Below are 12,231 nucleotides of genomic sequence, written 5' to 3'. Positions count from 1 at the left end.
ATATCTTGGTTCTCACCTGTTGATAAAGACTTTCCCAAAAATCCAAGGTCATTAATCTAAACAGGGACAAGAAAGCCCAGCCAAAATTATCAAAATTTGTATAGCCGTAATCAGGATTTTCACCATCTTTAACACATAAGTATCCTTCTGGACATCGTCTACACATAAAAAGAAAAAATTAATTGATTTGATTTGATTTTTGTTCTGTCCCAGGAACAAGTAATGAATACTAAGTACTAAATCAGTTTACCCTCAACCAAATAAGGAACAGAAGTGTTCTGCTTTTAGCTAAAAAGGGAGTTAGAATGAACTCACATCTGGCACCATCATACCAAGTTTTTTATTGTTGTTAATTGTTTTTTTTTTTAACAAGCATGAGCAACAAGATTCTACTCCATTTCTTTTGGCTAACTATCTTCATTAAAGAAATAATGTCTTGATCATCTTTCTATCCTCTACAAAACTTGCTAGGGTGTGGCATGTGATAAACACTTATTGAATTAAATCCTTGTAGCTAAAATGGAACAGGAAAAGGAAGCAGGCTAGTTTGTATTATCTATTTTTGTTCTCCTAAGCAATCTCAATTTCTGCCTGTCTTACCACTAAATGAAAATAACTCAAGCTTAATACTTAAAGCAATTTCTGCAGAAAAATTTTTCAAAGAATATCCCTTAATTAAGATGAATTTTATGACTTTTGTTCACAGGAACAACGACAATCAACTATCTGAAAGTTGACTCAATGGCTCCAAGACTCAAGGACTTCCCTTCACTAAGTGCTTCAAGTAAAAAACTAGATATCCTGGGTACATTGCCAGATAGTAGATTCTTATTGGGGTGTAGGATGGACCTAATAGACTGCGAGGTCCTTACCTACTCTGAGATTTAGTGTTACCTGTCAAGGGTAACTCACCATTTCAGCCTTATCTGTAATATTTGAACTATCTCATAGTATTCTTTCTGAGGACAGCTTAACAAATTATAAAGAATTATATAAACTTGAGTGAAGACAATATCTTAAAGCTCTTTGTATCTCTCAGTTTCTTTAATAGATTCTCAGTAAATATTTGTCAGTAGATTGATATCCTGTCATCTAATGCAGACTATGAGAAAAACACAACCCAATAAAACCCGATACTACTTACCCAGCAAATGTACTGTTACCACAAAGGAGAGCATTGTTTTCTCCTTCCAAATGAAAAAAACTGTCAAAATCTGAAAATATGAATGAGAAAATTTATTTAATTTGTACCATTGCTCAGGATCTTAGGAGACCCATCATAGCTATATAAATAAAATTCATGTTGAAATATATATGTATATTTGACCCTTCATTTTTGAAGAAGACTGTGACATCAGATGCCATGACAAACAAATGATTTGGATTTGAGTAAGGGGGTGCTGTATTAAGTCACCAGTCTCTCTCTCTCTCTCTCTCTCTCTCTCTCTCTCTCTCTCTCTCTCTGTCTCCTCCAGAGACATCTGGGTTCAGATATGGTACTGTAGACAGTACTGGAGGCAAGGCAATCAGGATTAAGTGACTTGCCCAAGTACATAGTTATCAAAGGGAAGGTGTCTGAGGCTGGATTTGAACTCCTGTCCTTCTCACTCCAAGGTCAGTGCTCTATCCATTGCACCATCACGAACTGTGCTAAGAGTTAAATATACAAAAAAAGAGAAAAAGCTCATCCCTCTTCTCAAGGAGTTTTCAATCTCATGGGAGAGACAACATGCAAACAAATATGTACAAAAAAAGATTATATATGAGATATATTAGATATAACCAAGAAAGTGCCAGCTCTAGAATAAGGTAAGATAGGTAAAGTCTTTTTGTAGAGTCTAACAGTGTTGAAGGTGGAATTTCATCTGGAACTTAAAGGAAACTAGGAGGCAGAGATGAGAAAATAAAACATGCTATGCAAGGAAGACAGCCAGTAGAAATAATAGCAAAAAAATAGCAAAGAGGTCAGTGTGGCTGGATCATGGAGTGCATGGGAGGGTGAAATGAAGAAAAAAATCTAAAGAGGTGTGAGGGCAGGTGATGAAAGGTTTTGAATGCTAAACAGGTTTTTATAATTGATGCTGAAAGTAATTTGGAGTCACTGGAGTTTATTGAGCAGGGAAGGTGAAATGGTTAGAGTGTACCTTGTCTTCCACATTCATAAATAACTGGTATATTATTGAGTTATTTTAAAAAGGAAAACATTCAGAATAAGTGAAATAGAAGTTATCCATGTTTGCATTGGTCCAAGAAGTAGAAGACTAGGAAAAACTATGCAAACAAAATTTTGTTACATGCAGCAATAAAGTCATAGGAAGGAGGTAACACAGAGGCAGAAAACTCCTTTATTCACCAACAATTCGGATGAAAATACAGATAAAGTAGAAGTCATCAAATATATTATCTATTCAAACCCCAATATCACTCCTTTGTCACTGATATTCAATATGATTTGGCTTTTCATATGAAAGATGAAAAGGAGATGATAGTATAAGGAGAAAGAAGGAATGGGGGAAATCAGTGAAGACAATGGGAGAGGAAGAGGAATGAAAACCATCAGTAATTGAACACTGGTAGATTACAAATTTCCTCTTTTAAAAATTTTATCCAATCCCTGGGAGAAAATTAGACATTTTTACTTTAAAATTTTCTCTTGTGATAAGTTGCCTTCAGTTCTTTCCCCCCTCTATCTCTGTCTCTGTCTTTTTTGGATGTATATCTCTGTCTCTATTTCTTCCCCTCTCTATTCCTTCCTCCCTATCCCCCTTCTTCCTTCTCTTCCCTCTTCCCATTATGATTTTTCAACTGGAATCTGGGGTGGGCAGGGAAATATTTTGATTACAATAAAAGTAGAGAAAGAATCTACCAAAAAGTTCTTTTCTAAATTAATTTTTATCTCTCCTAATTAAAAAAAATCATTTTAGAATCAGTTTTTAGAAACAATCTTCTGTTGGGGGAAGAGGAATAATGATTTCTTTACATTAATGGAGCTGAAAGGAATGAGGTCCTGTGTAGGAGTGCTTAGAGTTCCGATATTTTTCCTTCTTTCTCTGAATGCAGAGATTAAACTATTCCTCTATGAATATGGAATCTGGAATTTATCAATATTTATTTGTATGTTCTCTTTTTTGTTGTTGATAACTTATATAACATAGACCATAGCCAGTTAATTAAGATGGGTTGGGATGTTTGAGTGGGTTAAATAGAAATCTGATATCATGGGTGCTGTCTTTTTGCTTAATTATGATGTTATTCTGACATGTTTACAAAATGAGATGACAGGGTTGTTGCTTTTTTTTAGCTTTTGCAAGGCAATGGGGTTAAGTGACTTGCCCAAGGCCACATAGCCAGGTAACTATTAAGTGTCTGAGACCGGATTTGAACCCAGGTACTCCTGACTCCAGGTCTGGTGCTCTATCCACTGCACCACCTAGCAGCCCCAAGATGACAGTTTAAAAAAAATAAAACTTTCCTGTAATGATTACTTTAGTTCATCATTAGGATTAGTAGCACATAAAAATTCTTGGAATTGATGTTTAGAATTGATGTCCCTTACTGTAATTTGGAATTGATGTTCCCTGCTGTAATTTAATTCATTTTAATTGTGAAATTTTTCTTTTCATTCACTTGAAAGAATTATGTTGTTTTAAATGTGAAAATGTACATATTTCTCCATTACAATAAAATTAAATGAATACACAAAGAAAGGAGAGTCCAGGGAAAGGTAGGGAGAAAGAAATGAAGAATACCATAGTCAGTAATGGGAGACTGAAGAATGCCCCAAAATAAGAAAATCAGCAGATTCATAAGAATTTTGAAAGGGAGAAATGTCTTAAGACTTGGTATATTTTCACACATGCATACATATATACATACATATACCCATTATACACAAATATTACATAAATATGTATATACTCATATATTAGAAATATATTTACCTAAGATTTCAAAATTATTCATCATTTGATGCATTTAAGATTTTAGAGCAGCAGCAGCAGCAACTGACAAGAATAAACTGTCACCATTTTATTTTTAACTGATTTAAAAGATAAATTTACATTTGAGTGGTTCAGATATGTAAATAAATTAAACATGATTGTACAGGTACAACCTTTATCAGATTGATGGCTGCAAGAGAAAGGAAAGGAGTGTGGGTAGAAAAATGTGGAACTCAAAAACTTGTAGAAGAATGAATATTGAAAACTGTCTTTGCATGTAATTGGAAAAAATAAAAAATAAAACAATTACTAAAAAAATAAATTTGAGTGGTTGATTATCTGTATATGAAAGAAGATTGATTATGTTTCTCACAGGTTATAATGAAGGATTTACAATAAGGAGTAAAGATATGACTTATACATGAATAAGAATAGAAATTATATTCATGTAACTAATTTGTTGATTTCTATAACATTGAGAAGAAAATGTAAACAGTTCTTTTGTACTTAACAATTTATAAAGTGTTTTATTTTAAAAAGTTTTTGAGAGTACAGTTATCATTTCCATGTAACATAAAACAAAACCATAGATAAAAGATATTAAATGATATTGTCATACAAATGATAATAGTAGTATTGAGATTTGAATTCAATTCTTGACTTCAAGTCTATGAATTCTTTTTTCTATATCATTTGGCTTCAGTATTTTATTTTTCTTTGCTGTCATCTAAAATGCTTTTAGGAAATATTACAAATTGTTTGTATTCCTTTGTGGGGAACAAAGGACCCTTGAGGGTCCCATTTCCATCTCTCTCAAGTGATGCTATAAAGAAAGGAGTTATACCAGAAGACCTCTCAGCTCAGTTCTAGCTCCCTATCCTTAATTATAAGGTAAGCCTCTGGATGGTAGGCACACACATATACATATACATATACATACAAACACATCATAGTGTTTGCATGTGTGCAATATTTCTGAAGTTAGTATTCTCATAGCTTAGTATACTACATGGTATACAGTCCGTGTTTAATAAATGCTGACTGTTAACCATAGTCTTATGATTATTTTTTAAAACACAAATTTCACAAGTGAGAACTTCCATTCTTGTTTATTCCTGATTGAAATACCTGGGAACATAGATGAAATCTTTACAACTCAATAAAGAAAGAGAAAAAAAATCCATAAAATTATCTAGATCCATGCCCAAATCAATTCATTGCATTTAATTCATTGTGACTTCACTAGAGTAAAGTATCAACACATTTGTTGAAAGACTTTGCATTTTTGGAGTTGTAATGCTTACATTCATTGTCTGACAGATTATCAGTCCTACTTCTCTCCTCTTGAGGCCATAGTAAACATTTATGCTTCAGGTTACCCATGAATAGTTGCATGGCAATGAGAGCAAAGACACTCAAACAAAACACAGTTAGAATCACTGTATGGCAAAACATCTTTGCTGACCGAGTCAGGGTTCTGATGATAATCCTTGTACCTGAAAAGAAAGGGGGGAAAAGAGCATTGCTAAGTGAATGACGCAGTGAAATTAAAAATCTGATTGAATACATTATAATCTTGATTTTGTTGCAAAACATAGGAAATGCTCCAATCAATGACCATATGCCACAAGTAACTTTGTCTTAGTTGTTCAGTTGTGTACTTGGCAAAGATATTAAAGTGGTCTGCTATTTATTTCTCCAGCTCATTTTACAGATTAGGAAAATGAGATAACCAGGGTTCAGTGACTTGCACAGAGTCACATCAATAGTAAGTATCTGAGCCCGTATTTGACCTAAGGAAGATAAGTCTTCTTGATTTCACATCTGATGGTTTATCTACTGTACTACCTAGCTGCCCTTAGCATAACAAGTTTTCACCAAAAACTAAGGTAGTTGAGAGTTCAATATTTACATTTAATGCTATTACTATAGATGTTATGGGATCACATCACACATGGCAAAATATCCTCCTGAAAACTTGTGGAAAAACTTAAATGAATAAGCTGTCTGCTGTTTTTTTAAATATATAAAGGGCAACCATCTTTATCAGTTGTTAATTCTTGTTAAGCAGAGTATTTTCCTTAATGGAACACTGGTAGAGAAACAACATCATTATGAACTGCAAATTCTTACAACAAAGATAATGTTTTAAATTAAGATGTGATTTGTTGGTAACAACAATAAAAGATATAAAGTCTTGTGATTGATGCATTTCATTTGAGCTTCACAGCACCATTGAACTTGGTATTTATGAAACTATTATTCATATTACTATTGTAATAAAGACTCCAAAAGTTTAATTGGATTGTCATTTCATTTCATGAGTATGAAAAATAAAAATCATTTAAAATTATATTTTAAACAAGAGAAAAAGTTTCATTTTTAACTTATATGGCTCTCATGTTTACTGAGATATTCACAATTTTTATTTTATTTTATTTTATTGTTAGGTTTTTATAAGGCAAAAGGGTTAAGTGACTTGCCCAAGTTCATACAGCTAAGTAATCATTAAGTGTATGAGGTCAAATTTGAACTCAGTTTCTCCTGATTCTAGGTTCAGTGCTCTATCAACTGCATCAACTAGCTTCCTGACATCCACAATTGTGAATTAAATTTTTAAATCTGATTTTGAACAATAATATCATTTAAAATTGAATATCATTTGATCCTTGATTTTTAATAGCATTAATATCACAGAAGATATGTAATGAAAATCATTTCATCTCAACCTATTCTTGTATCCACTCCTAAAATAAAAGTTAGTGAGTAAATTCCACAGGCTTCATAGTTTCAGAATAGGAAAAGACTTTATAGGTCTTTTGGTTATCTCTCCTCATTTTATAGATGAGGAAACTGAGGCCTATAGAGGTTAAGTTATTTGTCTTAAGTCAAGTAAATAATTGATAGGAGTTAAAGACCAGCGATTCCAAATCCATTTTGTTGGTATGCTTCCTTACACAGATTTCATATACCAAAGAAGTATTATTAGTTATCCTAGTTTCAGACTATAAAGATTTGATTCTAAATATGATTATAGAAGAAAGAGCTCTGGGTTCGGAGTCAGGAGTCCAGGGTTTGAATTCTACTTATGCTATTTTGTTGTTGTTTAGTCAGTCTGTCACATTCAACTCTTCATGACACCATTTAGACTTTCTTGATAGACATATTGGAGTGGTTTGCAATTTTCTTTTCTGGTTCATTTTACAGATAAGTAAACTGAGGCAAACAAGGTTTAGTGACTCACCCACAGTCACATAACTAGTAAATATCCAAGGCTGGGTTTGAACTCAGGAAGATATCTTCCTGACTTAAGACCTGATGCTATATCCACTGCAGCACCTAGCTGCCCATAATGTTGCATAAATTACTTCATATTCCTGAGACTTAGGAGCCTCGTGGGTCAGATAAGGGAGGTTTTTTAAAATGACAACTCAGATCTTTTCAAGCTCTAAATCTGTGATCCTAGGAACTAAACAATTCTAAAAATTTTTCAATTTCTAAACATTGTCTCAGACTGTATATACTATTAGACACCTGTAATCAGGAAGTTCACATTCAACCATATCAAATGTTGATACCCCCCAAAACATACTCACAGAACTGGAAAGGCAAAGACCCTAAAGTTTATGCAAATCATAGCTTACCTGTGGTTAGAGAAAAAGCTTTCAAAATTCTCAAAACTGAGAAAATTCCAAGGGCTGGAACACTGTCTAAGGCTACAAATATGCTCAGATACCTGTAAAGTTAAATTAGAATTATTAAAAATTTAGATAGGTTTCAAAGAAGCTTAATAATATTTATGTTTTTAATGCTTTTTTGATCTTACTAGGAAAAATTATAATCAAGTAATATCTTCTATATGTAGTAGAAATCTATCATCAACAAGAAAATGATTTAAAAACAAACAAATCAAAGAATGGAAGGAATTTCAGAGATCAAGTTGTCCAATAAAGCAAGAATCCCCAGGGACATCTCTGATTAGTAGTGATACAGTCCTTGGGGAGACCACTGGAACAATGTTACCCATTGCCTTCAAAAAACCATTACTGTCAACCAACATTCCTTGTTTTTTTCTTTATGGCAAGAATCATATTTACAATAAAATATACAAATTTAGTTAGTCAAATTCTTCTTTTCCACAAGAATCCATCAAGGACTTGTGGATTAATACCATGTTTTTCCAATTCTTTCCTTCTGCCAGACATTCTTTTTTCCCTGACCTACAAAAGTCATCTTTGCTTTTCTATAGGCAAAATTTAGAAATTTAGAAGTTAAGTCATATGGTATATAAGCAAGAGTCACTTGATATTTTCAAATGACTATATGACAAAATGCAAAAAAAATTTGAATTTGTAGTTAGGCACTAGGTGCAAATTCTGGCTTTGCCATTTACTATCTTATGACAGGACAAGGAACCACCTCTCTGATATTCAGTTTTCTCATGTTTGAAATGAAATAAGAGGATCTGATGATTTCTAAAGTTCCTTATAACTGTAAATTCTCTCTCTCTCTCTCTCTCTCTCTCTCTCTCTCTCTCTCTCTCTCACACACACACACACACACACACACACACAGAAACATACACTCTCTCTCTCTCTCTCTACATATATATATATATATATATAAATTAATTATAGGATGCTAAAATAGGGGAAGCAATATAGGTATTAATTTCCCATATAAATAAATTAGCTGTTAAATTATAGTATACTCAGAATTATGAGTATCTATATTTCCTACTGTAATTTGAGTAAATATTTTAAATTAAGGAAAATGAGCACACTAATTTCTAGTGTATCAAGTAGAAAAAATTACAAATTTTAACATAAATGTAAATATTTTATTTGTTTTTTTAGATTTTTTTTTTTTTGCAAGGCAGTGGGTTTAAGTGTCTCAACCAAGGCCACACAGCTAGGTAATTAATAAGGTTCTGAGGCTGGATTTGAACTCAGGTACTCCTGACTCCAGGGCCAGTGCTCTATCTATTGCACCACCTAGCTGTCCCCAAAGGTAAATATTTTAACCAAAAAATCATGTACAAAACATAGTTAAACAATATTTCATTTAATTAAAAAATGAAGAGTTTGCTAAATACTCCTGCTTAGAATACAAGTTCCTTAAGTATAGATGCACTTTTAGTTTTTTCTTTGTGGTCTCAGTGTTTATACTTCCTTGGGAATGGTAGACATATTTATTAATCAAGTTATTTTAAAGTCTACTGACTGTTGAGTTAAAATATGAATATTTAGGAGAGCAATGTAAACAGTGCTTTTAATAGATGACTTAATCCTCATTTTAAAGATATCTATCAGTATTGAAGTAATGTAAACTGGTGAAAGAAACATTTGACTAAGAATAGGTCTCTGAGATTCAAGGCTCTGTTCTAAATTTTTCGGTCAACTTGGACAATGCATAAAGTCATTTATATGAGAATTTCCGTAGCTATAAAATAGAAATAAAATCATCCACCCTTTAGAGTTAAATTTTGAAGATAGAAAGAGATAACATTGTTATAGCATTTGGTATTCATTAAGACAAATCTACCATATGTAAAATTACAAATTCACATACCAATGAATATGATTCATGAATTATCCTTTAGATTGAAATTTTTTTCTTTTTCTATTTTTATTTTTTTGATTGAAGATTTTCTTAACAAAATAATTGTTTGAAAAAATGTTACTAATCTTCAATTTTAAGAAAAATACATAAAAATACTTACGCATAGGCAAGAATATGGACATCAAACCAGTTCCATGGATCACGAAGAAATGTGAATGGTCCTATACAGAAGCCTCTTGCAAGGATTTTTACAAGGATTTCAAAAGTATATAGTCCAATGAAAGACATCCTGAAAGTAAACATCCAAAGGTACATTAGATGGAATTATGACAAATCAATAGTCTTGAAAGAAATCTTTGAAAATTGGTGTAAATCTCTGTTTCTCTTTTCTCTCTCTCCATATACATACATACATACATACATACATATTCTCTCATTATATATACATGCATACATATATGTATATATAATACATATATAATGTATATAATACATATAATATATATGTGTGTATATATATATATATATATATATATATATATATATATATATATATATATATAATATGTATTTACCAGAAAATCAAAGGCAGAATTTTCAATTATCCTTGGCAATTGTTATCGTCTTGCTCTAAAGTAAGGGTTAGAATAAATTGATTTTACAATCCAATGATATTTTCATGGATGTTCCGGGTAAGAACTTCCAGAGCCAAATATGCTTTGGATGTTATCTTTACAGTTTTCAAAATCATGATTTGAAAAAGTAACAGATGCATAATAGTATTAATAACCAACCAGTTTCTAAGATGACATACCTGATAAGCTAGTCAAATATTGGCTAGTTGTAATCAATAATTTAAGAGCAATGGACAAAGAGAAGTTCCTGGGAGCTCCTAAAAATGTATGGGAGAGTCTAATTCTTTTTTGATAATTGGCTAGGCTTTTCTTTTAATTGTTCCAATGCCAGAATTAATCAAATGAGGATTAATATAACTCTATTCCCAAGAGAAAGAGAACTTCATGAAATGAATACAGAAATCTATGACTTTTTATGCAATATGTAAAAAAAAAAAGATATCTTACTCAAAATAAAATATCCAATCCAAAGGGTCAAGGTTTGTCAGAAATATACAGTTTAACAGGAAAGTGCCCATAAGGATCATGTTGAATAAGGTAGATGAAAGTCAAGGATTGTAAAATGAAAAAAATCATATTAGATATTTAGTATTTATATGATTAGAACAGTTTTCTAAATGCTGAGAATATACACCTTCTCACTATAAAATAACTTGAATTACATTCAAAGGCGATTTCTTCCTCCATTTTGCACAGATTTACAAAATAAAATAAACGTTTGAAATATTATCTTCAAATGAGGGCTACTCCAATGATTTTTCTCCAGATAAGTATATTTGTTTTTTCCCCCTAATTAAAAGGAAATTGAAAAATATCAGAGATTCTTTCAAAGTAGAGAATAGAATAAAAGTCAAATATGAATACTGAAACAATTATATTCCCTTAGTTTTATTTTACTTTTAAGAAATTATTTCAATTAATTGAGAAATAATTTAAAGAAAATAACTACTGCTGAATCACCGGTAAAGGATATCAGTTTACCAAAATCTTAATGGATAATCTTCTAACATTATGGAAAGGACTTAAAATGTACAATGCAGGGGAGGCATTGAATCGGAAAATGGTTCTTCTTTTATCCAGCACTATGAAAGTCTGCAGGAAAGAAATAAAAATACAGTGAGAAAATAACATACTCATTTTAAAGTTATTTAATTAACAATCATTACTGCTTTGCATTACTCATTAGTCAGGATAAATAATATCTTACATACATAAATAATACTATATTCCTGGGGGGGGGGGGGGCTGAGTGGCACAGTGGATAGAGCACCAGCCCTGGAGTTAGGAGTACCTGAGTTCAAATCTGATCTCAGACAATTGATAATTGCCTAATTGTGTGTTCTTGGGCAGGACATCAGTCAGTAACTCCATTGCTTTAAATAAATAAAAATTTAAAAAACTATGTTACCTATATACAACATAAGTTTGTTACAAATATGTGTATATCATGTAATGATCATAATTATGTGTTATATATTTCATTGTACATATATATATATATTGCATGCAAAATATCTTCAAGTTTTATATATATATGTATTTTGTGATTTTATGCAAATATAGGATTATATAACATCACTGATATTAGCCATGACAGAGAATGTCTAATCATCTCACTTAACAGATGAAGAAAGGAAGACTGAAAGCAAAAATAATTCATCTGAGTTTACATAGGTAATAGTGGCAGAGTTCAGAACAGTTATGATATTTGACCTACATGTGATTACCCATTAATATTTGAAGGATCTCTGATTTTATTCATGTAGGAAAGCTCTCCACTGACATAGCATCAACTACCTTTTATAACATAAGACTATCTTCATGAATTTCTGCACCCAAAGTATTCATTATCCTGTAGGAAACCTGGCAATGATTCTCTCTGAATTTAGTTGGGAATTGGATGCTAAAAATATTTTGCCCAGTGTTTGAATTGAAAGAGCATGGTAGCTAAGAAAAATAAAGAGATATGATGCAAAGAAGGCATTCATTGAATTGACTTCGTCTTTTTTATATTCATATTTATTTTTATTTTTGTACCAATGATGCTTTTATTATCCATTAATAAAATATTCTTGTTTAAGAGTAAACATAAT

The 12,231-nt window shown here is 31.6% G+C and overlaps 1 protein-coding gene across 1 annotated transcript in view; it reads right to left on the bottom strand.

Annotated features, from left to right (window-relative positions):
* LOC141507803 (sodium channel protein type 9 subunit alpha-like) overlaps positions 1-12,231 on the bottom strand; it is a 142,359-nt gene that overhangs the window by 68,958 nt on the left and 61,170 nt on the right. Inside the window, exons 4-10 of the mRNA XM_074215794.1 lie at positions 11,112-11,230; positions 10,586-10,675; positions 9,664-9,792; positions 7,586-7,677; positions 5,246-5,437; positions 1,145-1,214; positions 17-158 (exon numbers count right to left, since the gene is read on the bottom strand). Coding sequence (XP_074071895.1) covers positions 17-158; positions 1,145-1,214; positions 5,246-5,437; positions 7,586-7,677; positions 9,664-9,792; positions 10,586-10,675; positions 11,112-11,230 — 834 coding nt within the window. The remainder of the gene's footprint in view (positions 1-16; positions 159-1,144; positions 1,215-5,245; positions 5,438-7,585; positions 7,678-9,663; positions 9,793-10,585; positions 10,676-11,111; positions 11,231-12,231) is intronic.

The sequence above is a fragment of the Macrotis lagotis genome, chromosome 1 (assembly GCF_037893015.1).
Source record: "Macrotis lagotis isolate mMagLag1 chromosome 1, bilby.v1.9.chrom.fasta, whole genome shotgun sequence".
Lineage (NCBI taxonomy): Eukaryota > Metazoa > Chordata > Mammalia > Peramelemorphia > Peramelidae > Macrotis > Macrotis lagotis.
Note: the sequence above shows the minus strand (reverse complement) of the source record. Positions and strands in the feature narration are given on the sequence as shown.